Source organism: Geotrypetes seraphini, chromosome 6 (genome assembly GCF_902459505.1).
Source record: "Geotrypetes seraphini chromosome 6, aGeoSer1.1, whole genome shotgun sequence".
NCBI lineage: Eukaryota > Metazoa > Chordata > Amphibia > Gymnophiona > Dermophiidae > Geotrypetes > Geotrypetes seraphini.
This window is the reverse complement of record NC_047089.1, coordinates 220,379,434-220,404,809: the sequence shown is the minus strand read 5'-3', so window position 1 is coordinate 220,404,809 and position 25,376 is coordinate 220,379,434. Positions and strand designations below refer to the sequence as shown.

Genomic DNA, 25,376 nt, shown 5'->3' with positions numbered 1-25,376 from the left:
CTCTCACCAAACTCATAAATTCTGCCCTACTATCAGGCCTCTTCTCACCTGAAATGGGACACATTGCATTGACCCCCCTACTGAAGAAGGCTGACCTAGACCCCTCCATCCCATCCAATTATCGCCCTATAGCAAACATCCCACTCCTAACCAAATTGCTTGAGTCCATTGTCTCCTCCCAACTCTCAGCCTACTTGGAAAGATTCTCTATCCTCCTACCGTATCAATACGGCTTCAGACCCAACTTCAGTACTGAAACCCTCCTGGCCTCCCTAACCTCGAAGATCCAACAACTCCACTCTCACAAAAAATTTGCCGTTCTACTCCAATTCGACCTCTCTGCAGCCTTCGACGTTGTCCATCATGACATTCTAATCCTCCTACTCTCCGAGATAGGCATCAGCTCCACGGTCCTTGACTGGCTCTCGAATTTCTTACGTTCTCGCTCTTACATCGTCACCAAGAATGGTACCTCATCCTCCCCGTGGAAACCGACATGTGGAGTTCCACAAGGCTCCCCCCTATCCCCTATCCTCTTCAACATCTATATGTCCTCCCTGAACCTCCTCCACCTTTCCCCCCTAGAAATACTCTACACTTACGCTGACGATATCCTGATCCTCCTCGAGACAGACGCAAACCTCACCAATCTCGCAGCAAACATCTCTTCATGCATAACCAAACTTCAATCCTGGGCTCTTGCTGTACAAATGAAACTAAATGAATCCAAAACCAAACTACTTTGGCTTGGCCCCAAACTTGATCATTTACCCACCTCCATCCCACTGCCCACAGGCACCTCTCTACAACTAGAGTTCTCTAGCAAAGTTCTGGGCATTACCATAGATTCCTCGCTATCCTTTAACGACCACCTCAACTCTCTGATAAAAAAATGCTTTCACAGCCTTCACATGCTGAGGAAAGTGAGGTCCTGCTTCCACCAAAAACACTTTGCCATGCTCGTACAGTCCATCATCCTCTCCAGATTGGACTATTGCAATTCCATCTACCTTAGCTTAACAAAGAAAAGCCTCCACAGACTCCAACTAATCCAGAACACCGCGGCCAAACTTATCTTCTCAAAAAGCAAATTTGACCATGCCTCTCCACTCCTGTCCAAGCTGCACTGGCTTCCTGTCATCTCCAGGGTCCATTTTAAATGTGCCTGCTTAACCTTCAAGATGCTCCACGGCATCCTTCCACCTCTTATTCCTCTATCCTGGAATTCCTCAAATCCATTCTCCACCAGATCCACGCAAAAATTAAAACTATCCTTCCCCTCCTCAAAGGGTATCTCCCTCGTCGGTAAACTCGGGTCCTCCCTCCACTTCAGAATCGCTCAGCTCTGGAATAGTCTCCCTTCCCCCCTCCGCAACTTGAGCCCCCTTCTACCATTCCGTAAGCTTCTGAAGACTTGGCTCTTCTCCAAAACGTAACCCGTCCCCTCCCTATTATTATCACACCTACCTCTCTCTCACTTACTTTTATAAACCCACTGGAGTTCCGTTGCTTCCTAACCATGTAAACCGTGTCGAGCTCCACCTGTGGAGATGATGCGGTATATAAACCCAAGATTTAGATTAGATTAGATTAGATTAGGGTTGTACTTTGCTAGTCAGTATCTTTTATTGAATTGTGTTATTTCCTTTTATAAGACATTGTTATTTGGATCTGTATTTTAATTACTTGATGTAATTACTATTGTGCAAACCGCCAAGAACTGATGGTTTGGCGATATATAAAAATAAACTATTATTATTATTATTATTAAATATAGCTAGTGGTTTTAGCGCACTTGCTAGACACTAACGCCAGCATTGAGCTGACGTTAGTTCTTGGTGCATAGTGCGGGGTGAGGAGTAGTGGCTCGTGGCCAGCAGGGGGTGCTGGTTATGGGACGGTAATGGAATGGATGTCAGACCATGATAGTGCAGTATTTTTTTGTGGAGTTTTTTCTACAAAAGCGCCAGTTTTTCGTATGATTCTGGGTAATTCTAGTTAGATACAAACATCTGTGTCAGGTAAGGACCACGCCCAAATAGAAGCGTACGGAAAAACAGGTGAATAAAACATTTAAATATAATGTAGCTAAGGCCAGAAGAAAAAACATACTAAGGATTAATATAAGGGAAAGCATAATAATATTTGTTTATGTACTTTGCTGTTGAGCCAAATCATGGTGGAAATCATGATTACATGGAATCCATTTTGGGTTCTCTGTGTGTACTATATCTGTCCTGTCTTTGGACACTATCTTGGGCCAGTGACTAGTTTTCTGTCTTCTTTGTCCTCTCTGAGTTTTTCCCGCTCCCAGCAGCGTGGTGTTAATTAACACCAGATGTGCTTGCTTTAGACTGGTAGAGAAGGATTCGCGTGTCCCCAAACTGAATTGGATGTAGTTTTGAATGAAAATTATGATTTATTGAATGTATGGAGGCTTGGCCAAGCAAAGTATAAATGAATATGTGTGACTGTGTTGAACCTCATAGGGTTTGAAAAACATAAAATATATTTGCCTAGAGAAATCCTGAGGCAACATCTGGGAGTGCTTAAGTCAGAGACTACTCTTGTGCTTTGTGTGTGAGACTGTCAGCATAAAAGGAGAGGGGGAGACCAGCCCCTCCCCCTCCTCCTCCAGAGTAAGGTTTCTGTGTAAGGCTATGCAGTTTGAACCTGTCAGCTTAGGAAGAGTTTTTTCCTTTAGGGCTGAGAATTTCTCAGCACCCTGTTAATAATTGTAGATTCTCTTGAATAATGTTATAATGTTAATTCAGAAATCAAAAGTAATTTTCTAAAACTGCCTAACTTGGAAACGTGGAGGAATTTTGTTTTGTCTAAACTTTTAAGACCACCTCTTTGGTGAAATGTTATTGGTTGTCAAACTTGATGTCATAATGAGCTAACAGTATATAATAGAAAATCCGGAGATATGAGACCGAGACCGTTGTGAGAAGGCCAGAATTTGGCCACTATGACGATCTCCCATTAGCGCAACCGTTAAGCAATTATGCTGGATTCTTTTGATCTCATAATGGAAAAATAGAAACAATAAATCAATAAATTTTGGTTATAATTTTTAAAACCTTGCGCTGGTGTCATTTTGCATGTGTTATTATTTTCAAACCTGAAGCTTTCACAAAGGCGTCGATGTCCCTTGCTCAGGGGTTAGCGCACCTTAGTAAAAGAGGGGGATAATCATAAAACAGTTTGTATGCAAAAGGACTGATGAACCCGGACCCGACACGGTCTGTGTTTTGAAGAAACACTCCTTCTTCAGGGGTCCTATAATGTTTCATATACAACTGGAATCAGTGGTCAGCCACTTCTGTTTCTGTCCTGCATTGTGTAGGAGCTTTTACATTTTGCTCAGTGGCTGACCACTGATTCCAGTTGTTATCCATCAGGATTTTTTGTGTATGAAATATTATAGGACCCCTGAGGAAGGAGTGTTTCTTCAAAACACAGACCGCGTCGGGTCCAGGTTCATCAATCCTTTTGGATACAAACTGTTTTATGATTATATTTATATTTTATGAATGCTTATTAAAGACTTGGCATCTTGTAAATCATCACTGCAGTTTTTGCCTTTGTTTTTTTGGCAAAGAACACCCACCTTTTACTAAGCAAACTTTTATGGCAGATCTGAGCTCTCATAGCATTATTTTCCTGTCAGTACTTGAACGCAGATTGTCTCAGGCACTGACAGGAAAGTGAGGGAATCATGAGCCAGTGGACCCTCTTGAATACAAAAAAAAATCCCTGGAGAATCCAGCAGACCCCTTCCAAATACCGCTTTGCTGAAAAAAATCCTGATGGTCCAGCGGAACCCCTCCCCGGCCAAAACAATATATCCCTGGTGTTCCAGCGGACCTCCCAATCCTCCCAAACCCACAACAAATTGTCCTTGGTTAACCAGTGGCTTGGTCCATCACCCCAGCTCAAAGATCCTCCTCTCCCTCCACAGTATGCAGGGATTCCCCTGTGCCCCCTCACTCTTCTTTGTGTGCCAGGAACCCCCAAACCGCACCCCATACCTTTGTTGTAAGAAATAGTGACAGAAGAGATGTTTACTCCTCCTGCCTCAGGGCCTGCCTCTTCAAAATGGTGGCGCCATGGCAGTGCATCCTGGGATGCACTGGGAAGAGCCCAAATACCATATACAGTGGAACCTTGGTTTACGAGCATAATTCGTTCCAGAAGCATGCTCGTAAACCAATTTACTCGTACATCAAAGCGAGTTTCCCCATAGAAAGTAAGGGAAACTCGCTTGATTCATTCCACCTCACATCTCCCCCTCCCCCCGGTGCTGCTCCACCCCACCACATCCCCAAAAGACCTCCCACCCCCGAGGCCACTGATGCGCTTCTACATCTCCCCCCCACAAACTGGCATGGCTCCCCTGCCTGCAAATGCTGCCCCCCCCCCCCTGCGAACCGGCATTGCCCCCCCTCGCGAACGCCCCCCCCCCCCGCACAAACTGGCATCCCCCGCCTGCCCAAACTGCAAGCTTACCCCCCCCCAATGTGGCACGCAGCACCAAGCCACAGGAGGTGCTGGTGCCGGTGCCCGAAGATCGTGCCTCTCCTCCGACTGGGCCTTGAACATCTGCGTATGCTCAAGGCCTTCTAGCTCTCGGCTGTAATTGACTTGTCCTTTATCTTTCATGTTTGAATTGGCATTATTCTCTATTTTATGCATTGTTTTTATTGTAACCTGCTTAGACCTTTTTAAACATTTGCAGGATATAAAATATTTTAATATCACTAACTGTAGGCCACCAGGACTAGGCGATGGTGATGCGCAACATGCAGTATGCAACTGTAGCACCAACAGCAGCATGGCGAGTTACCTGAAGGTCACATGGTACTGGTAGACAGCATCATTTTGGCAGTGTATCTTGATGAGATTCAGACCTAAAGGGGTGGCTTGGCCTTTAGATCCTTGTTTTAACAGCGGTTCTCTAGAAGAAATCAAAGTAGAACACAAAGAAGTCTATTTTTCTTATTACCCCTTTCCAAAATTTGGCCAGTAAGAGGCACAGGTAAACAGGTAAAAATTCATTTATAGTCTATGGAAGAAGAGCATGGGATTATTAATGTATGTCCATAAAGTACACCATCAATCCACAATGGCACATAGTAAACTTCAAAGTGCCTAATTTCTAAGTGATCTTTTTTTTCAGATAATACATTTCTAAATACTTCTATGGTCTTCAGTTCCAGCCAACCATCAGCCAAATTATTTGAAGGCTTGTTTCCCTTTCTGGCTTTTATTCATCATCAGACCTTAGATTTTTTATAGTGCTTGTGCTCTATCTTCTATGTTTTGTGCAAATCGATAAACTTTTCTTATACAACTTTAAAACTTTTGTACTTAGCTTTAGCTATGTCTTCATTCTTTTTTTAAACCTCGGGAAGGACCTTAAGGTTCAACCAGTTTTGCCCGAAGGCTTTACATAGAAGAACAAACGTCGGGATGCTGTGGAGCAAAACAAAAGGGGGGACCCGTTCTTGAAAAAGCCTTTGGGCGAAACTGGTTGAACTTCAAGGTCCTTCCTGAGGTTTAAAAAAAGAATGAAGACATAGTTAAAGCTAAGTACAAAAGTTTTAAAGTTGTATAAGAAAAGTTTATCGATTTTGCACAAAACATAGAATATAGAGCACAAGAACTATAAAAAAAACTAAGGTCTGATGATGAATAAAAGCCAGAAAGAGAAACAAGCCTTCAAATAATTTGGCTGGTGGTTGGCTGGAACTGAAGACCATAAAGGTAGAAATGTATTATCTGAAAAAAAAGATCACTTAGAAATTAGGCACTTTGAAGTTTACTATATGCCGTTGTGGATTGATGGTGTATATTACATAGACAACGTCAAACAACATTGGGCTATTTTAATACATCTGTCCATAAAGTACTGCATACATTTGGCAGCATTATATAATTGGTAATATTCAAAATCAAATAATGTGTGGTATCAAGCAAAGGTATCTCCTTACATTTAACTATCGATGAACTATAGCTGACAAAGTTTAATAATAAAAGCTACTTGAATAAAAAAGGTCTTCCTGGTGTTAGCAGTGTTGAGCCCTGGACTGCAGAAATAAACCCACAGCCTCAATGAAGCACTGAATCATGCTTACAAATTCTGAATATTGTGATTGATCAGAAAGCTAAAATATTTTTGGTATGTCCCAGGGTGGATTTGATTTAAATCATACTCATGACATTATGAAAGGATTAATGGAATTCATTTACCAAAATATTTAAACATTGCATGAATATACAGCCTTATGCTACCTAATTAAACCTAATCCTTATTTGATAATGAATAACTTTTGGACTACAATGTATTTTAAATAGAAAACAACCTTTAGATAGAATTTTCCAAAAAAAAAATCCAATTAAAATTTTTTTAAAATGTGATTTAAAAAAAAAAAATCATTGATTTTTATCTACCCTAGTTAATAAAATGCAGTATAAAGGTAGGCTTTTACTGCACCTACATTAATCATGGGAGTTACCAAACTGCGGTATCTCAAGACTACTGGTTGCTGACTCCTATATAAATGAATAATGCTTGTAGGGTGGCTTGTGAACCACCCTTCAAGCAGCATTATTCCATTGTCCTGAGAGCATCCGGCCACCAAGCCACAGCCATATGCTCTCAGGCTATATCTTAACATGGCCAACAACATTTTAAAGAAGCTAGTCCCAGATAGTACCTCTCAAGTACAAAGCCCCTCCAGTAGCTATTATCCTCCTAAAATCGAGCCCCCACAATAGTGTCCCCCAAAGCACTGAAATCCACCACCACCACCTAGAAGCTACTCCTCCCCCAAGTCCTTAACCCTCCCAAAGGTCATGTTTCCATATAAGTTTCTTAGTAACAGTACCATGAGAGTGCTGTTAGGAGTCACTAGCACCATTTGGAAACCTGGCACCAACAAGGGCAGGAGTGACAAGGGGATCACTCCTGCCCAGGCCCGTCTAGACACAAAGGTTTTATTTTGGAAGTCTTAGGAGGGCCTTCAAGAGGGTGGAGGGGCACAATTGATAGGATCTGATTTGAAGTGGGGGAAGATATGACCACAGGAGGGGGTTTGTGCTTGAGGTGGGATTGCTCCAAGACTAGCTTCTTTAAAAGGTAATATAGAAACATAGAACATAGAAACATGGTGGCAGATAAAGGTCAAATGGCCCATCTAGTCTGCCCACCTGCAGTAACCATTATCTCTTTCTCTGAGAGATTCCACGTGCCTATCCCAGGCCCTTTTGAATTCAGACACAGTCTCTGTCTCCATCACCTCTTCTGGGAGACTGTTCCATGCATCTATCACCCTTTCTGTAAAAAAGTATTTCCTTAGATTACTCTGGAGCCTATCACCTCTTAACTTCATCCTATGCCCTCTCATTGCAGAGTTTCCTTTCAAATGACTCATTTACATTACATAGGTATTTAAATGTCTCTCAAGAACAAAAACAATAATAACAAAATATAATTCAAAAATCTAGAAACAAATGTTATTCACCAAATGGTGGAAGTGCCCTCAGAAAACCATTTATGCAAAAGTGGAGAAAAGGCCTCAACTATCAATAATATGCAAACAGCAACCCTATGAGTTTTTAAATTGTTCTTATTCTGTATCACAGGCAAAAAACTCCACTCATTTCAAAATGTTATTTTCAAAAACCGGGAAACATCCCACCACTGTGCACAGGGAAAAGGAAAAATAAACAAGAGACTAAAAATCACACTTATCTTCACAGTTGTTGTTCGGCTTCATCCAGTGACACGTATTCTTATTAAGTCACCCACAAGCTTTTCAGTGACACGTTTTCTTATTAAGTCACCCATAAGCTTTTCAGTGAAGATAAATGGCTGTACTTCCAACAAGGCTTTTGTTTCGCCAAACTATGGCTGCACCAGGGAAATTCCACGACAAGCTCCCGTTTATTCCTGCTCCGTCCACTACTGGCATCAAAATGGCTCCTGAATTAAAGCTCCGAGTTACATGACTTCACTTCTGCAGGAAACTAGGAAAGACACCAAATTGCAAACACAAAAACAAAAATATAGACTATAATTAATAAAACGCACACCATTCTATTTTTTGATTAAGGCCCTTAGGCCAGATGGTATCCAAAAAGAAAATCGATCTCTGTTCGCTCTGGTAAAGTTTCATCTTCACGTCACCCCTCCGTGACGTCATTGGTATATGTTCTAGAACAAAACATCTAAACTCCTCAAAGGAATGTACTTTTCCACACAATGACGAGTTAGTACATCCACTTGCCGTTCTATAAGTTATATTGGAACGATGTTCAAACAATCTAGTTTTCAAACTATGTGCTGTGTGACCTATGTAACACAAATCACATGGGCAAATAATTGCATAAACCACGCCCACTGTTTCAAACGTAACACCACATGTCATCGTCCAAGTCTTCCTGCCAGAAATCTTCACTTGTGCTCCTTCACAAATCAGAGGACATGCTGTACATTGATTACAGTGGAAAAGTCCCAACCTTCCCGCTCTTCTTTCAAACCAAACATCAGAATAGCACAAGAGATCTTTTAAATTCCTGTTACGTGAGAATGCTATTTTACATTCTAACATTTGGCAATTATGTTTTGTTTGTACCATTGGCCACAAGTTTTTAATTTTCCTGCCCAAGCGTTGAGAAATTGTCAAAAATTTCAATACACATGCTACCATTTCTTGATCATTTGACTTAGGCTTATATTGAAGCAACTGATCCCGAGAGCTATACCTAGCTCTTTTATATGCTTTTTAAATCACGGTACTGGGGTACCCCCATTCTTCATATTTATTTTTCAAAACCTTAGCTTTCTCCACAAATTCCTCAATTGAATGACAAATTTTCCTGTACCGAAAAACTGCGATACAGATAAGTTATTCTTTAAGGTATTGGGATGCATGCTAGTATATCGCAACAAAGTGTTTCTGTCCGATGGCTTTGTAAAAATGGAGGTAAAGAACTTCCCTTCCACTTGAATAATCTTTACATCCAAAAACGTAATTTCATCTACATTACTTTTCATCTCAAACTGAATAGTTGGATGACAGCCATTCAAATATTGAAGGAACATGTCCAGATGTTCTTGGGTGTTAGTCAACAGGAAAATATCGTCGATAAATCTTCTCCACAACTTAATATGAACCATAAACTCTGAAGAATAGATCCACTCCTTTTCATATTTTGCCATAAATAAGTTCGCAATTGAGGGAGCAAAAGACGCCCCCATTGCGATACCTGATTTTTGTTGAAAAAACTTATGGTCAAAAATAAAATAATTCCTGGACATGGCAATCGTTATTAGATCTAACAAAATATCTGACGATACTTGATGTGGACGAGGACGATCTTCCAGGGCTTCCCTCACCACTTGTAAAGCCTCATTTAGGGGGATGCATGTGTAAAGTGATTTCACATCAAGAGTCACCATATATACCCAGTTTCCTCCTTGACCATGATCTTCCAAAACTGTGTCGGCTCGAGGATCCCTGTTAGAGAGAGTGTGTAAATATATAGATGTATTTCTACAACCATTGATGTCAACTATTACTTCCTTTCTATTGGATACAACCGATTTTTTGACAGTTTTGGAAGATCACCAAGCCTATATTATGCGCCAGGGTATGTATTGGATCCTCCCAGAGCCTGTTGATAATATCCCGGATTGGTTAAGGTTGGAATGGCGCCTCATGTTTCCTCTGCGATTATGCCATGTACTTAGTATCAAAATGCCTAGATTATATAAAGAAAATAGATTATTTGTAGACACATGGAAAACAATAAGATATGTTTGTAATTTATCACCTATTCCAATTCACAAATCAACCAATCAAACTATATGGCTGAACTCCAAGATTCAAATTGGCGGATTTAAGGTCATCTGGAAGCATTGGATGATTGCAGGAATACGTGTATTAGAAGACGTTATTTCCAATGGTAAACTGCTTGAGTTTTCACAGTTGCAACATAAATATAGCCTTAATAATCACAAAGTTTTAGACGAATGCAACTGAAGCAGGCCATTCAGGTGGGGTTCCCTGAATGGAAAAATCTTAATAATTAATATAGTTTGGAGTTCTTATGCTTTCAGGTGGACTTCCTGAGACACCAGGCCGCTCAGTGGTACAAATTAATATCTGGATATATGAATAAAAAACCAAAGACTGGTCTTAGAGACATTTGGAGCATTAAGATTAAGCATCAAATTACTGCGTCTCAATGGCCACGAATTTGGTCTTGGAGGATGAAATGTACAATGTCTGCATCTATGAGACAAACATGATTTTTCCTGTTGCATACAGCATTCAGGACCCCTGTTCGTTTACAAAATTAGACTTCTCTAGGTCTGATAGTTGTTGGCATTGTCATCTTGAAGCAGGGACTTTAGATCATTTATTGTTCTATTGTCCATTTATTATGGATTTTTGGAAATCAATTTGGGGCCAAATTAATAGTCTATTAGAAAATCATGTGGCATTATCATATGATACAGTATTATTTGGCATGTCTATGAGAGTTAAGAGCCAAATATCTTCCAAAAATAATAAACTCTTACTTATTTTAACAGGAGTCGCCATACAACAAATAACATGTAATTGGAAAAATTGGAATAGATTAAACTACAGTTTTTGGTGGAATTCAGTGTGTCATATTTATAAAATGGAAAGAACATTAGCCATTCAGAAAGGGAATTTTAATAAATTTCAAGATGTGTGGGGGCCATTAACAAATTATTGCAATGAATAGATATTATTTTTCCTGATTTGTACAAATGAAAGAATGGGGTGGGGGGAGGGAGTGGTATTGAAGGGATGGAAGGGAAAAGGATAATTCTATGTAATATGAAGAATTATAGTATTTCAAGTGATGTATTTAAATCAAAATTGTGTTACTTATTGATGCACTTGATGTAAGTTATAAAATGAATAAAGAATTAAAAAATAATCATTAAAGACCAAACTACGAGCACATGAAAGAAGAATTAGCATATTTGGCTCCCATATGGACAAGAACTGGAGGAGTGGCTAGTTTTTAGAGCAGCTGCCTCAGCATTCTAAGGTTGTAAGGTCAATTCCCACTGCAGTTCCTTGTGATTCTGGGCAAGTCACTTAACACTTCATGGCCCCAGGTATAAAATAACTGCCTGTCTAACATATGTAAACTGCTTTGAATGTATAAATCACATAGAAAAATCGGTATAACAAGTTCCATCCCCTTTACATAGTAACATAGTAGATGACAGCAGATAAAGGCCTGAATGGTCTACCTAGTCTACCCAACCTGATTCAGTTTAAATTTTATTTCTTTTTCTTAGCTATTTCTGGGAAAGAATCCAACCACTGAAGTCTCCGTCAAAGCTCACTCCAGCCCATCTATACCATCGCAGCCATCGAAGCCCTCCTTAGCCCATCTTCAACCAACGGCCATATACAGACACAGACCATGCAAGTCTAACCAGTACTGGCCTTAGTTCTTCAATATTTACTATTATTTTCTGATTCTAGATCCTCTGTGTTCATCCCATGCTATTTTGAACTCTGTCATCGTTTTCTTCTCCACCACCTCTCTCAGGAGTGCATTCCAGGCATCCACCACCCTCTCCATAAAGAAGAATTTCCTTACATTGCTCTTGAGTCTTCCACCCCTCAGCCTCAAATTATGCCCTCTGGTTTTACATAAGAACATAAGAATTGCCGCTGCTGGGTCAGACCAGTGGTCCATCCTGCCCAGCAGTCCGCTCATGTGGCGGCCACCATGTCAAAGACCAGTGCTCTAAATGAGTCCAGCCTCACCTGCATACGTCCCAGTTTAGCAGGAAAAGATTTTGTTCTACGTTAATACCTTTCAAATACTTGAACATCTGAATCATATCTCCCCTGTCCCTCCTTTCCTCTAGGGTATACATATTCAGGGCTTTCAGTCTCTCTTCATATGTCTTTTGGTGCAAGCCTCCTATCATTTTCGTCACCCTCCTCTGGACCGCTTCAAGTCTTCTTATGTCCTTTGCCAGATACGGTCTCCAAACTGAATGTAATACTCCAAGTGGGGCCTCACCAACGACCTGTACAGGGGCATCAACACATTCTTTCTTCTACTGGTTATGCCTCTCTTTATAGAGCCCAGCGTCCTTCAGGCAGCAGCCACCGCCTTGTCACACTGTTTTTTTGCCTTTAGATCTTCAGACACTATCACCCCAAGGTTCCACTCCCATGCATATCAGCCTCTCACCTCCCAGCACATACGGTTCCTTCCGATTATTAATCCCCAACTGCATTACTCTGCATTGAATTTTAGTTGCCAGATATTAGACCATTCCTCTAACTTTTGCACATCCTTTTTCATGTCTTCTACTCCCTCCTCAGTGTCTACTCTTACAAATCTTGGTATCATCCGCAAAAAGGCAAACCTTTCCTTCTATCCCTTCAGCAATGTCACTCACAAACATATTGAACAGGATCGGCCCCAGCACCGAACCCTGAGGGACTCCACTACTCACCTTACCTTCCTCCAAGCGACTCCCATAAACCATCACCCTCTGGCATCTGTCCAACAACCAGTTTCTAATCCAGTTCACCACTTTGGGTCCTAACTTCAAGTTTGTTCAAGAGCCTCCTATGAGGAACTGTGTCAAAGGCTTTGCTGAAATCTAAGTAAATGACATCTAGCATAATTCTCTGGTTACCCAATCAAAAAATTCAATCAGGTTTGTTTGGCACGATTTACCTTTAGTAAAGCCATGTTGCCTTGGATCCTATAACCCATTAGATTCTAGGAAGTTCTTTCAGCAACATTTCCATTATTTTTCCCAACAACTGAAGTGAGGCTTACCGGCCTATAGTTTCCCGCTTCATCTCTGTGACCACTTTTGTGAATAGGGACCAGGGAGAGGGGGGGGGGGGGGGGCGTCTGTCTCTGCTGTCTCCAATCCCCATTTTATTAAAGTCCTTACATTTGAAATCTAGGACTTTTAAGTATTGTACGGCTGCTCTCCACTTTAGCTGTTATATCAATCCAAACCATTTGTTGATCGCTACTTCCCAGGTGACCACTCAAACATTAGAGATACTCTCCCCATTTGTGAGGACCAGATCCAATATCACTTTTTCCCTCGCGGGTTCCGTCACCATTTCTCTGAGCAGAGCCTCTTGAAAGGCATCCGCAATCTCCCTACTTCTTTCTGTTTCCGCAGACGGAACATTCCAGTCCACATCCAGCAGGTTGAAATCTCTCAACAGCAGCACCTCCTCTTTCTTTCCAAACTTTTTGATATCCACAATCAGATCTTTACCAATTTGCTGCCCACGTAGATAGAAGTTCCATCTTCTCTTTTCAGAGCGATCCATATCGCTTCTTCCTCTCCCCAGGTCCCTTGCATTTCAGACACTTGGATATCCATCTTTACATAGAGAGCTACTCCTCCACCTTTTTGACCATCTCTGTCCTTCCTAAAAAGATTATATCCCGGTATGTTTGCATCCCATCCATGGGATTCACTGAACCATATCTCTATGATAGCAACAATATCCAGATCTGCCTCTAACATCAGGGCTTACAGATCATGAACTTTGTTGCTTAGACTGTGAGCATTTGCGGTCATTGCTTTCCAGCTATTTTTCAGCGGTAATCTCCTTTTTCGTATAGGTTTTTGTTTTGTTTCACTTCCCATTGCAATGTTAAGAAGTGAGCTGCTAATATTATGTTGCAATCTTTACTACTATCACATCTTGTCTTTTGCTGGGGATGGCCTTTATAATTGTCCTTCATACATACGCCACCCCCACCTTCTAGTTTAAATGCCTAGAAACATATTGCCTGAATTTCTCAGCTAGGATTATTTTTCCTACCATGGTAAGGTGCAGCCCATCATAGTCTCTTGTTGTTTGTTCCATGTATTGCTCCATCCTCCTATGTACCTAAAGCCTTCTTGATGACACCATGCTTTGAGCCACCTAAAAGTTCTCAGTGTTCTGTACTCATTCCACACCCTTTCCATAAGTAGGCAGTACTTCTGAAAAAGCTAGTCTTTACAAAAGGTTTTAACTCCTCTCCCAGTTCCCGAAAAGCTTTCTGTGCTGCAGGTTATTGGTTCCTAGGTCATTTGTTCCGAGGTGGATAACCACATCAGGGTTCAAAATCTTTGCTTCTTCCCTAATTACAGTCAGTATTTGTCTGGCATTTACCTTTCACGTTTAGCTAGAAGACACAAATTGTATGCCTTTGCAGCATTAATTACTGAAATGTAGTATGCTGCTGCCAAAAAGATAGTGAGTGGTCATAAACCTAATGCTGAAAAATACATTTTTTTTTCACACTATTAGCCTTGCATAATAGGAAACATCTCCCCTTAGAAACAGGACCACAATGTTCCCCTTCCCAAATAATCAGCATAATGCATTTAATATAAAACAGTTGCTCTTCGTTCATCTTTTAGAAAATTAAAAATCACAGTTTTTTCAAGAGAACTATAACCTGTTGTCCCAAGCATTCGTAAATATGATTTTGAAAGATGTAGGGAAATTAGTATATTCTAATATTTTTCTTTTCTATAACCAAGTAAAGGTATGAATTTGGCTTTATAAAACTTGCGATATGACAAATGGAGTTATGAAATGAGCAGATAAAGGGGACACAGCTGTGGTGATGAATAGAGATGATTATAAAGAGGAAATAATGTGACAGCTAAATGAGAGGTTTTATAAAAAATTAAAATCAGACCCTGCTGAGAAGTTACTGGAAAGGATAAATGCTGTGATTAGTATGGTTGAACATCAGAGTTTCCTCACAATGAGGAGATTGAGCTTTTCAAAGATAGATATCCTAGAATATCCACTTTGTACACATTACCTAAAATACAAACATTACATTCTGCATCGCCCAGTAAAATCAAAGTTTCAGCCACTAGATCCCTTTTTGGAACCTTTATATATTTTTCTAGATAAATTTCTTTCTCCCCTTTATTCCTCAGATAATGTGCTATACATGTCATTCCTCACTTATGAGTAATATTTTGAAAGAAATTACAACAAAATTTTAGTTTTGCTTGATATAGTATCCTTGTATTCCAACATAACTCAAGAAGAAGATTTTGTTAGGATTTTGTGAATTTCTTTTAACAAAAACCTGTTTATATTCAATTATTAGGACTTTCTTGCCACAAATCTCCTTTCCTCCCTACCTCCAGTTCCTAAAGCATCGCAACAGCCTCAAAAATCTCCCTCCCTCCCTTCCCAAAACAGGAGGCAGCCGATCCTGACAACCTCCTCCTTCCCATTGTTCTCCAAAGCAGCAGAGACAGACACCCCCCCTCTCCCTGTTCCCCGAAGCGGCAGAGCCAGTCAGACAATGCCCCCTCCCTCCGTTCCCTGAAGCAACAAAGCCTGTCTGACCCCCCTCTCCCTCCCTCACCTAAAGCAGTAGCAGCAGAAGCTGGTGAAGCAGAGGAAGTGCCGGTAAACAGGCTGCTTCCAGCTAGCCCAAGAAGGGCCTTTCTTCTGCTGTGTCATGGTATAACACAGAGAGAAATGAGAAGATTGCAAATTTTACAAAACAAAGCAATAAAAATCGTTACTAATTTTAAAAAATATGACCACGTAACACCACTTCTGCAAAAGGCACACTGGTTACCAGTCCCACACAAAATTACTTACAAAATTGCGCTGTTAACTTTTAAAATCTGACAATCTAATACACCAATATTTCTGGACCGCTTTTTGATACCATACACCCCACTTAGGACACTTAGATCAATAGAACAGCATCTTTTGACTATCCTCTCCTTAAAAGTAATAGGTACTAGGAGATCTACTATTTTTTTGGTTATAGCTCCTCAGCTCTGGAATAATCTTCCAAATTATTTGCGTACTGAACCCTCATTATAAAAGTTCAAAGGTCTTTTGAAAAGTTTTCTGTATAAAGATGCATTTGAGACATAGATAAGATAACTTGTTTGCACTTATATCCAGTCCTTATTCCCAGGACTCAAATCCTCTTCCCTTCTTTCGCCTTCTTTCTCTATTTCTTCTTTTCTTCTATATCTTCATTTGTCGCCCCCTCCTGATGTGTTATCCATAAATGTGTCTCCTCTTTCTTTAATGATTGTAGTTCCTTTCCTTTTGTATCGGTAATAAATTTGTATGTACAGTGGTACCTTGGATTACGAGCATAATCCGTTCCAGAAGCATGCTCGTAATCCAAAATGCTCGTTTATCAAAGCGAGTTTCCCCATAGGAAATAATGGAAACTCACTTTGATACGTTCCCATCCCCCGAGGCCAGCAGCGGTGCTCTATCCCTCCCACCCCCGAGAACTGGCATTGCTCCCCCCGAAGGCCCCCCCTGCGATCTGGCACCCTCCCCCCCGTGATTCGGCACCCCCCCCCCCCCCGCCGCTTCTTACTGTCATCTGGACACCGGCACCGGCATGTCCTGTGCGTTGGTGCCGGTGCCCGAAGATCGGCTTCCTCTTCTTGCTGGGCCTTGAGCATCTGCGCATGCTCAAGGCTTGTGAGTTCATGTTCTCTCCGAGAGATGCTCAAGGCCCAGCAAGAAGATGAGGCCCAATCGCTGCGGGGGGTGCTGGATTGCGGGGGGAGGGTGCCAGACGCGGGGGGGAGGGTGCCAGATCGCGGGGGACGCCGCTCACAAATTGAGGCACGCTCGGTTTCCGAGGCGCCGATTTTGCAAATGTTTTGCTCGTCTTGCAAAACACTCGCAAACCGGTGCACTCGTAAACTGAGGTACCACTGAATATATTTTATTTTGTAATAAACTGTCTTATCGTTTGTCCCCTTTTTAATTTGTAATACGCATTGAAATATTTGATATCGCATGTACATCAAATTTTATTAAAATTTGAAACTTGAAACTTCCATTCTCCAAAATTGAACACAATACTCCAAGTGGGGCCTCACCAATGACCTGCACAGAAGCAACACCATCGTCTTTCTTCTACTGGATACACCTCTCTCTGTACAGCCTAATATCCTTCTGGCAACAGCCACCGCCTTGACACACTGTTTTCTTTGCCTTTATATCTTCGGACACTATCACCCCAAGGTCCCTCTCCTTGTCTGTGCATATCAGCCTCTCACCTCCCAGCCCACATAGTTCCCTCGGAGTTCTACTCCCCAAATATATCACTCTGCACTTCTTTGCATTTAATTTTAGTTGCCAGATTTTAGACCATTCCTCTAACTTTTGCAGATCCTTTTTCATCTTTCCACTCCCTCCTTGGTGTCTACTCTGGTACAAATCTTGGTATCATCCGCAAAATGGCAAACCTTTCATTCTAACCCTTCAGCAATGTCACTTAGAAACATAATGAACAAGATCAGCCCCAGCACCAATCCTTGAGGTTCTCCACTACTAATCTTTCCTTCCTCTGAGCGAATTCCATTAATTACCACCCTCTGGTGTCTGACCATCACCCAGTTTCAAATCTAGTTCACCACTTTGGGTCCTAACTTCAGCCAATCTAGTTTGTTCAAAAGCCTCCTATGAGGAACCGTATCAAAGGCTTTGCTGAAATCTAAGTAAATTACATCTAGCACACATACTTGATCCAATTCTCTGGTCACCCAATCAAAGAATACAATCAGAGTCGTTTGGCATGATTTACCTTTAGTAAAACCACGCTGCCTCAGATCTTGTAAACCATTGGATTCTAGGAATTTCATTATCCTTTCCTTCAGCAACACTTCCATTATTTTTCCAATAACTGAAATTAGACTTACCGGCCTGTGGTTTCCTGCTTCATCTCTGCAACCACTTTTGTGAATAGGGACCACATCCACTCTTCTCCAGTCCCCAGGAACCACTCCTCTCTCCAAAGATTTGTTAAATGAATCTTTAATAAATCTCTGAGCTCCCTCAATATCCTGTGATAGATGCCATCCAGTCTCATTGCTTTTCCACCTTCAATTTTTCAAGTTGTACATAAACACTTTCTTCCATGAACGGCACAATAGCCACTCCATTCTCATGTGTAACATTGCCAGACAATCTCAGTCCTTCTCCAGGATTTTCTTCCGTAAACACAGAAGGATTTGTTTAGCATGTTTGCTTTTTCCTCATCACTCTCCACATATTGGTTCATAGCATCTTTTAGTCTCTCAATGGAAAATTAGGTTTTTACCTTCGATAATCTTTCTGTTAGTCCCTATAGGATTCCATATGCTAGGTGTTCAATCCCAACTCGCAATCTGGGAGTTGCAGAAATCTAACACTTTTCTGAGCACATGTTCCTCCCCCTTAGACCAGAGAGCTAGAGCTTTATTCAGTTGAGTCCCAAAGCCAAGCAACATACTTTGAACAAATCCAGGACCAGAAGGGTATGGGGAAAGATCATCAGCAACACAAACAATTTCTGAACTGGTCTGCTCTGCAAAACATGAAACAAGTAATAAACAGGCACAAAGGCAATCCAGCAAAACATTGAGGAACAATTTAGAACTAAGCTCCTGTGTGCAACGAGCACCCATATGAGACAGGCTTCAGTAAAGCATACTCACAGAAGTGGAAAGCTGTTCACAGAATCCGTCAAAAGGCTGGCAAGACTTCAAGCCTGCAAGGAGAATAATCGAGACAGAAAGAAGTAAGCTATTCTAAACAACTGAATGTACGAAGAGAGGGTGGGTCATAAGAAATCCTACAGGGACTAACAGAAAGATTATCAAAGGTAAAAACCCAATCTTCCATTCTGTTATGTCCCTTCCAGATTCCATATGCTAAGTGACGTATCAAAGCAACAGTAGCAGCTAGGGAGGGACAAAAGAGCCTGCTCTCAACACCGAGGTTCCAAAAATGGCATCCGAATGAGCCACCATGTCAACTCAGTAAAACCAGGAAAGTTATGAAGAAAGGTCCACCCTGCAAATCTCATCTAAATGAAATGCACAAGACTCTGCCCATGACGCAGCAACACTTCTAATCGAATGGACCAAAAGAAAAACCAATGACTGCTTGCCACGGGCTATGTAAGACTCGGAAAATGGACAGTCAACAATGAGTTATTTTTTTTTATTTTTTTTGGATTCGTATCTGCTTTTCTATCCTTTCTATTTCTTTTCTTAGCAGTTTCAAATACCAGAGTAATCTACTATATGCAAATAACAGCAATTATGGTTTCTTTTGTTTCTACATAACTATTTCTTATTCAATTTTTATGTATTTGAACTGCTTTCTGTATATTACTTATAATATTCAATAAAATTAATGAACTAAAAAAAACCAAAAAAAAAAACCCAATGAGTTATCAAGGAACTGAACGCTGCCTGAACATGGCGAGGCGCAGCAGTCAGAATAAATAGGTGATCAGACAGCCAGAAATCATTAGTTCTCTCCAAATAGTGGAGCAAGACTGTCCTAACATCCCACTTGCGCAAGATCTGATCCTGTCGCTCCGAACTGAGGAAAGAAACGCAGGCAAATGAACCTCTTGGGTGACCTGGAAAGCAGAAACCACCTTCAGTAGAAAGGAAGGTATAGTACAGAAAACAACTCCTGCATCCAGCATACAGAAAAAGGGTTCCCTGTGGGGAAAGAGCCTGAAGCACTGAAGCCATGCCAAAATAATGGTGACCAGAAGGACAGTCTTGATCGTCAGATCCAGAAAGTAGCTGCCAACAGTGGCTCAAAAGGGGTTTCCCCAAAAGCCCTGAAGAACGACGTTAAGATTCCACAAAGGGAAAGGATGACGCAAGGGAGGTCACAAATGAAGCGCCCTTTCATAAATCTAGTCACAGCTGGATGAGCAGTAAGCAACCTAGAGCCTCTGCATGCTCAGAAGCACAAAATGCCTGCACCCTGAACTTCAAGGGAGGCCACTGATAAAAACCCTCTCTACGCCTTCCGGAAGAAAAACCTGGACCAACGAAATGGGAGCCCTATCAGGGTCCACCTGGTCCTTGCCACACTGCTGTGAAAAGCCTTCCAGGCTGTGGCATGAGAAGCCATAATTAGAGGGCATCTTCAATTGCAAAAATATCAAGACAACTACATCTGAAGAACTGCACTATATCAAGGCTGAGTGCTCAAAAGCCATGCCAAAAGAGAAAGAGCTGTGACTGATCCATGGGCACTAGACACAGACTGAGAAACTGTCAAAACTCAAGGTCAACAAAGCAATGGGGCCAGACAACCTACACCCCAGGGTGCTCAGGGAGTTAAGGGACGTCCTGGCGGAACCACTATCCGCGCTCTTCAATCTCTCCCTTAGCACAGGTAGAGTCCCGTTAGACTGGAAAACAGCTAACGTCATTCCACTCCACAAAAAAGGTTGCAGAACGGAGGCTGAGAACTACAGACCAGTGAGTCTCACATCAATAGTGAGCAAACTAATGGAAACTTTAATCAAATACCAATTAGATAAGATCCTGGACGTAGAGAATCTACGGGATCCCCGTCAACATGGATTTACCAAGGGGAAATTCTGCCAATCCAACTTGATCAGCTTCTTTGACTGGGTGACGGGGAAGCTCGATGTTGGAGAGTCCTTGGACATTGTATACTTAGACTTCAGCAAAGCATTTGATAGCGTCCCACACCGCAGATTGTTGTGCAAAATGAGTTCTATGGGATTAGGTGACACTTTGACAAAATGGGTTGGAGACTGGCTTGGTGGTAGACTTCAGAGGGTGGTGGTGAACGGCACCCCCTCCGTAATGACTGCAGTGATCAGCAGAGTGCCGCAGGGCTCGGTCTTGGGCCCGATCCTTTTCAATATCTTTATAAGGGACTTGGCTGAGGGGTAAAATAACGTTATTCGCCGATGACGCCAAACTATGTAATATAATAGGTAAGAGCACAATGGACAATATGATACACGACCTACTCCTATTGGAGCAATGGTCTAGGACCTGGCAACTGAATTTCAATGCCAAAAAATGCAAAGTCATGCACCTTGGCAATCAAAATCCATGCAAGACTTACACCCTAAATGGCAAGATCCTAGCAAGGACTGTTGCGGAACGGGATTTAGGGGTAATCATCAGTGAAGACATGAAGACTGCCAATCAAGTGGAGCGGGCTTCATCTAAGGCTAGGCAGATCATAGGATGTATACGTAGGAGTTTCGTCAGCCGTAAGCCTGAAGTCATCATGCCGTTGTATAGATCCATGGTGAGGCCCCATCTGGAGTACTGCGTACAATTCTGGAGGCCTCATTACCGCAAGGATGTACTGAGACTTGAGTCAGTCCAGCGGATGGCCACCCAGATGGTCTCGGGACTCAAGGATCTCCCGTACGAGGAACGGCTAGATAAATTACGCCTATACTCACTCGAGGAACACAGAGAGAGGGGAGACATGATCGAGACGTTCAAATACCTCACGGGCCGTATCGAGGTAGAAGAGGATATCTTCTTTTTCAAAGGTCCGATGGCAACAAGAGGACATCCATGGAGAATCAGGGGCGGTAAATTGCACGACGACACCAGGAAATACTTTTTCACCGAAAGAGTAGTTGATCGCTGGAATAAACTTCCACTTCAGGTGATCGAAGCAAGCAGCGTGCCTGATTTTAAGAGGAAATGGGATCGTCACGTGGGATCTCTACGCGGAGTTAGATAGGGGAGGGTCATTGGGGTGGGCAGACTAGATGGGCCGCGGCCCTTATCTGCCGTCATTTTCTATGTTTCTATGTTTCTAAGATAACAACGAAGAGGGAGTTGAAGATGGGCAAAATCCACATACCCACGGACAATGAGGCCAGTCCGGAGCAACTGGAATCAAGAGGTTGGGATGCATTGCCATCCAGTCAACTACCCAGAAACCAAGGAGGAAACATATAAAAAAGCTTGTGAGCCATCCAGGGATGAAACAAGGTGTTCAGCCCTAAGCCTCCATGCTCTGTTCTGTGACTGAAGAAGCACCTGACTTTTGCATCCTCTGTAGAATCATCAAATCCAGCTGGGGCTGCCAAGAACACTGCACACGCAAAGAGAAAGCCATCCGTGAGAGGGATCATGCTCCCAAGACTAGGACTGGTCGACTGAGGAAGGCTGCAAGCACTCTGTCGACTCCAGTCACATGGGCCGCCGATAGTGACAGAAGTGAGTCCGTCCCACAAAACAGCATGGGAGCCACTGAAAAGATGAACTTTTAAGCAAAAAAAAATAAAAGATTAAGAACAAATCCAAAAGACTTCTGCATGGATTGATTGCAGAAACTGAAACCTACAGGGGACTCTAAATCTCTGTCTGAGGTGGGAGGAGAATGTGCTCAGAAAAGTGTTTGGATTTCTGCAACTCCCGGATTGTGGGAAGGGATTGAATACTTAGCACACTTAATCCAGAAGGGACATAACAGTATGGTCTATGGACTTTTCCTCCAGAAATAGTTCCAGAGCTTCACTAATTATTTTCTCCTATTTGTTTTAAAAGTATTACCATGTAAATTTACTGAGTGTCCCCTTGTTTTTATACTTTATGAAAGAGTAAACAATTGATTCATACCCACCTTCTCTACTCCACTCAGGATTTTGTAGTGTAGAACTCTATCTTTATGGAGATGATGCGGTATACAAACTTAAAGTTTAGTTTAGAATATTGCATCCCCCCTCAACCATAACTTTTCCAAGCTGAAGAGCCCTAACATCTTAAACCTTTCCTCATATGAGAGGAGTTCTATTGCCTTAATCATTTTGGTTACCCTTTTTGAAACATTTTTAGTTCTGCTACATCTTTTTTGAGATAAGGAGACCAGAAATGCACACCAAGTACTCAAGGAAAGGTCACACCATGGAGTGACACAGAGGCATTACAGATGGATTTGACTGGATTTCTAACACATGACATACTGTCTAAAGGAGGTCCATGGGATTTGGCATGAATGCAGTCACTCCATAGTGGGTCCTCGCTACATAGTGGGCCCTCACTGCTTACATTCAGTTTAGCATATGTAGGGAGTCCCTAAGGTTCAGGGCAAGAAGTGAAAAGCTTGTAATTTAACAAAACAAATGTCAATGAAGCAATATTGTAATCCACAAAGTGGGGAGATCAGCACAACTCTGTCATCCACAAAGTAAGAAATTTTACTGCAAACACTTTGTAATCCACAGGATGACCAACAACGAAAAGGTGGAGGAAATCAACTTGTAACACCCACAGCCATTCCCCAGGAAAACAAAAACAAAACCAAACCAAGAGTTAATTCATTCCAGGATGGCAAAGTGATCTATTACTGGTTTTCTGCTTTTATCCTAATCGGTTTAGAGATAAAGCATGATAAGCAAGTTTATTGTTCTATTTACATTTCTTTAACTTCTGAACTCAGTTAATAAAGTCAGGAAACATTCACATCATCTTAGTTTATACCTGGATGTATTTCTTTTATCATCAAAGCCTTCCCTCTCGGTAATATGGGAAGCTTTGGGGCAGCTCACCACCCTCTCACAACTGTCCTTCTGCAACAATGTCCACCCACACTGCTTTTATCTTCCCAATCTTCTCTTGCTTACATTACAATCTACTCCTTCAGGTTCAGGTAATGGAGTAACCCATGCTTCCATCCAGCCCATTTCCTCTGGAGCTGCCATCTGCTCTCCTCCTGCCTTATTGAGTCAGTTCCCCTACTGAGACACCTGGAAATCATGTGATTCCCTTCCTTTTTAGCAGCCTTGCTGGGTATGACATATTGATGTTTTTTTTGTTAAAATTTTTTATTATGAGTTTAGGAAAAATACAAAGATACAAAAAATAAGGAAAAAACATACAATCAATACAATAGTAGTAAACCTGAAACAGTGGAACAGAAACATAATCCTGTTATACAGTTTACTGTATGTATATCCTCATACAACAGAAAAGACCAAAAACTTAATCAATGAATGGACGACTAGGATTTGAGGGAAGGAAAGAAAAGCAAAGCCAATGGTAGGGGCAAAAAAGAAAAGAAAAGAAGAAAAAAGAAGACAGGAGTGTCTATAGAGCAGAATGAACATATTGATCAAGAAACTTCCAAGTGACAAGATGTCCGAAGGGACAATCGAGAAATACATGTTTTTTCAAAAGCATAAGATTCATGTTTATGATAAAGGCATAAAGAATTCCACCAGAAGGTATGGTCAAGCATGGCTGTTGATTTCCAATTCTTTAGAATATGCATAAGAGCTGTTGCAATCATGGTATCAATCAATTTGGAAGGACATTTTGACAAAGCGAAGCAAGGATGTTGGGATCGAAGAATAATAACATCAAAGGTGAGATCTGAGGTGCAAGAGGTGATGGATTTGATAGTAGTCCAAATGCGAGGTGGACATCCTTGCAGTAGAAGAGCATATGATCTATAGTACCTTCTTCCAGCAAACAGTTCCAACATTTGGGATCAGATTTGAGTTTAGCTTTCCAAATGCGGAACGGAGTCCAAACTGCGTTCCGAATGACAAAAAATAAGGATTGGGAGACTCTTGATGACATCAAGGGTCTGTTCATTGAAGACCATAGAAGATCCCAATTAATCTCAGGCAGTGGAGTTGTCAGCTTGGTTTCCCAGTGTTTCATGGCTTGAGGAGGGAAGGAGAATAAATGATCTCGTAAAACATGGTAAAAAAGGGAGATCGCCTTACCTCCGGATAAGGCTAATTTGGATCAGTTTCGAACAGTATGAATTTTTTTTTTTTTTTTTTTTTATTGACGGCAGAAAAGGGCCATAGCCCATCGAGTCTGCCCATACCAGTGACCCACTCCCTGATTCTTACTCTCCTAGAGATCCCACATGAATATCCCATTTCCTCTTGAAATCTAACACGCTGCTGGCCTCAATCACCCGCTGAGGCAGCTCGTTCCAATGATCGACCACCCTTTCGGTGAAGAAGTACTTCCTAGCATCACCCTGAAATTTCCCTCCTCTGATTTTCAGCGAGTGTCCTCTGGTTACCGAGGGCCCCGTAAGACTGAAGATATCATCTTTCACCACTATACGCCCAGTAATATACTTGAAGGTTTCAATCATGTCTCCTCTCTGTCTTCGCTCCTCCAATGAGTACATCCGCAGTTTTTTTAACCTTTCTTCATACGTGAGATCCCTGAGCCCCAAAACCATCCTGGTAGCCATTCGCTGAACGGACTCAATTCTCAACACATCTTTTCGGTAGTGTGGTCTCCAGAATTGAGTCATTATAGTCAAAACAAATAGTAACGTTGGAAATAGTGAAAGTGAGAAAAAGCCATTGTGAACGAACCTGTGGAGAAAGTGAGTATGAAGAGCATATTGAGGAGAAAGGGATAATCAAGTCAGAAGAAAACAATTGAGTGATAAAACCATAAGCCTGACTGTTGCCATTTCTTCCAGGAAATGGGTTTGCCATTACATTTTAACTTAGGATTATTACAGAGAGATGCA

The 25,376-nt window shown here is 41.6% G+C and overlaps 1 protein-coding gene across 8 annotated transcripts in view; it reads right to left on the bottom strand.

Annotated features, from left to right (window-relative positions):
- PIWIL2 (piwi like RNA-mediated gene silencing 2) overlaps positions 1-25,376 on the bottom strand; it is a 318,267-nt gene that overhangs the window by 216,485 nt on the left and 76,406 nt on the right. For all 8 annotated transcript variants that reach the window (XM_033950153.1, XM_033950155.1, XM_033950154.1 and 5 more), the window contains one exon: positions 4,850-4,960. In XM_033950153.1, the coding sequence (XP_033806044.1) occupies positions 4,850-4,960 (111 nt within the window). The remainder of the gene's footprint in view (positions 1-4,849; positions 4,961-25,376) is intronic.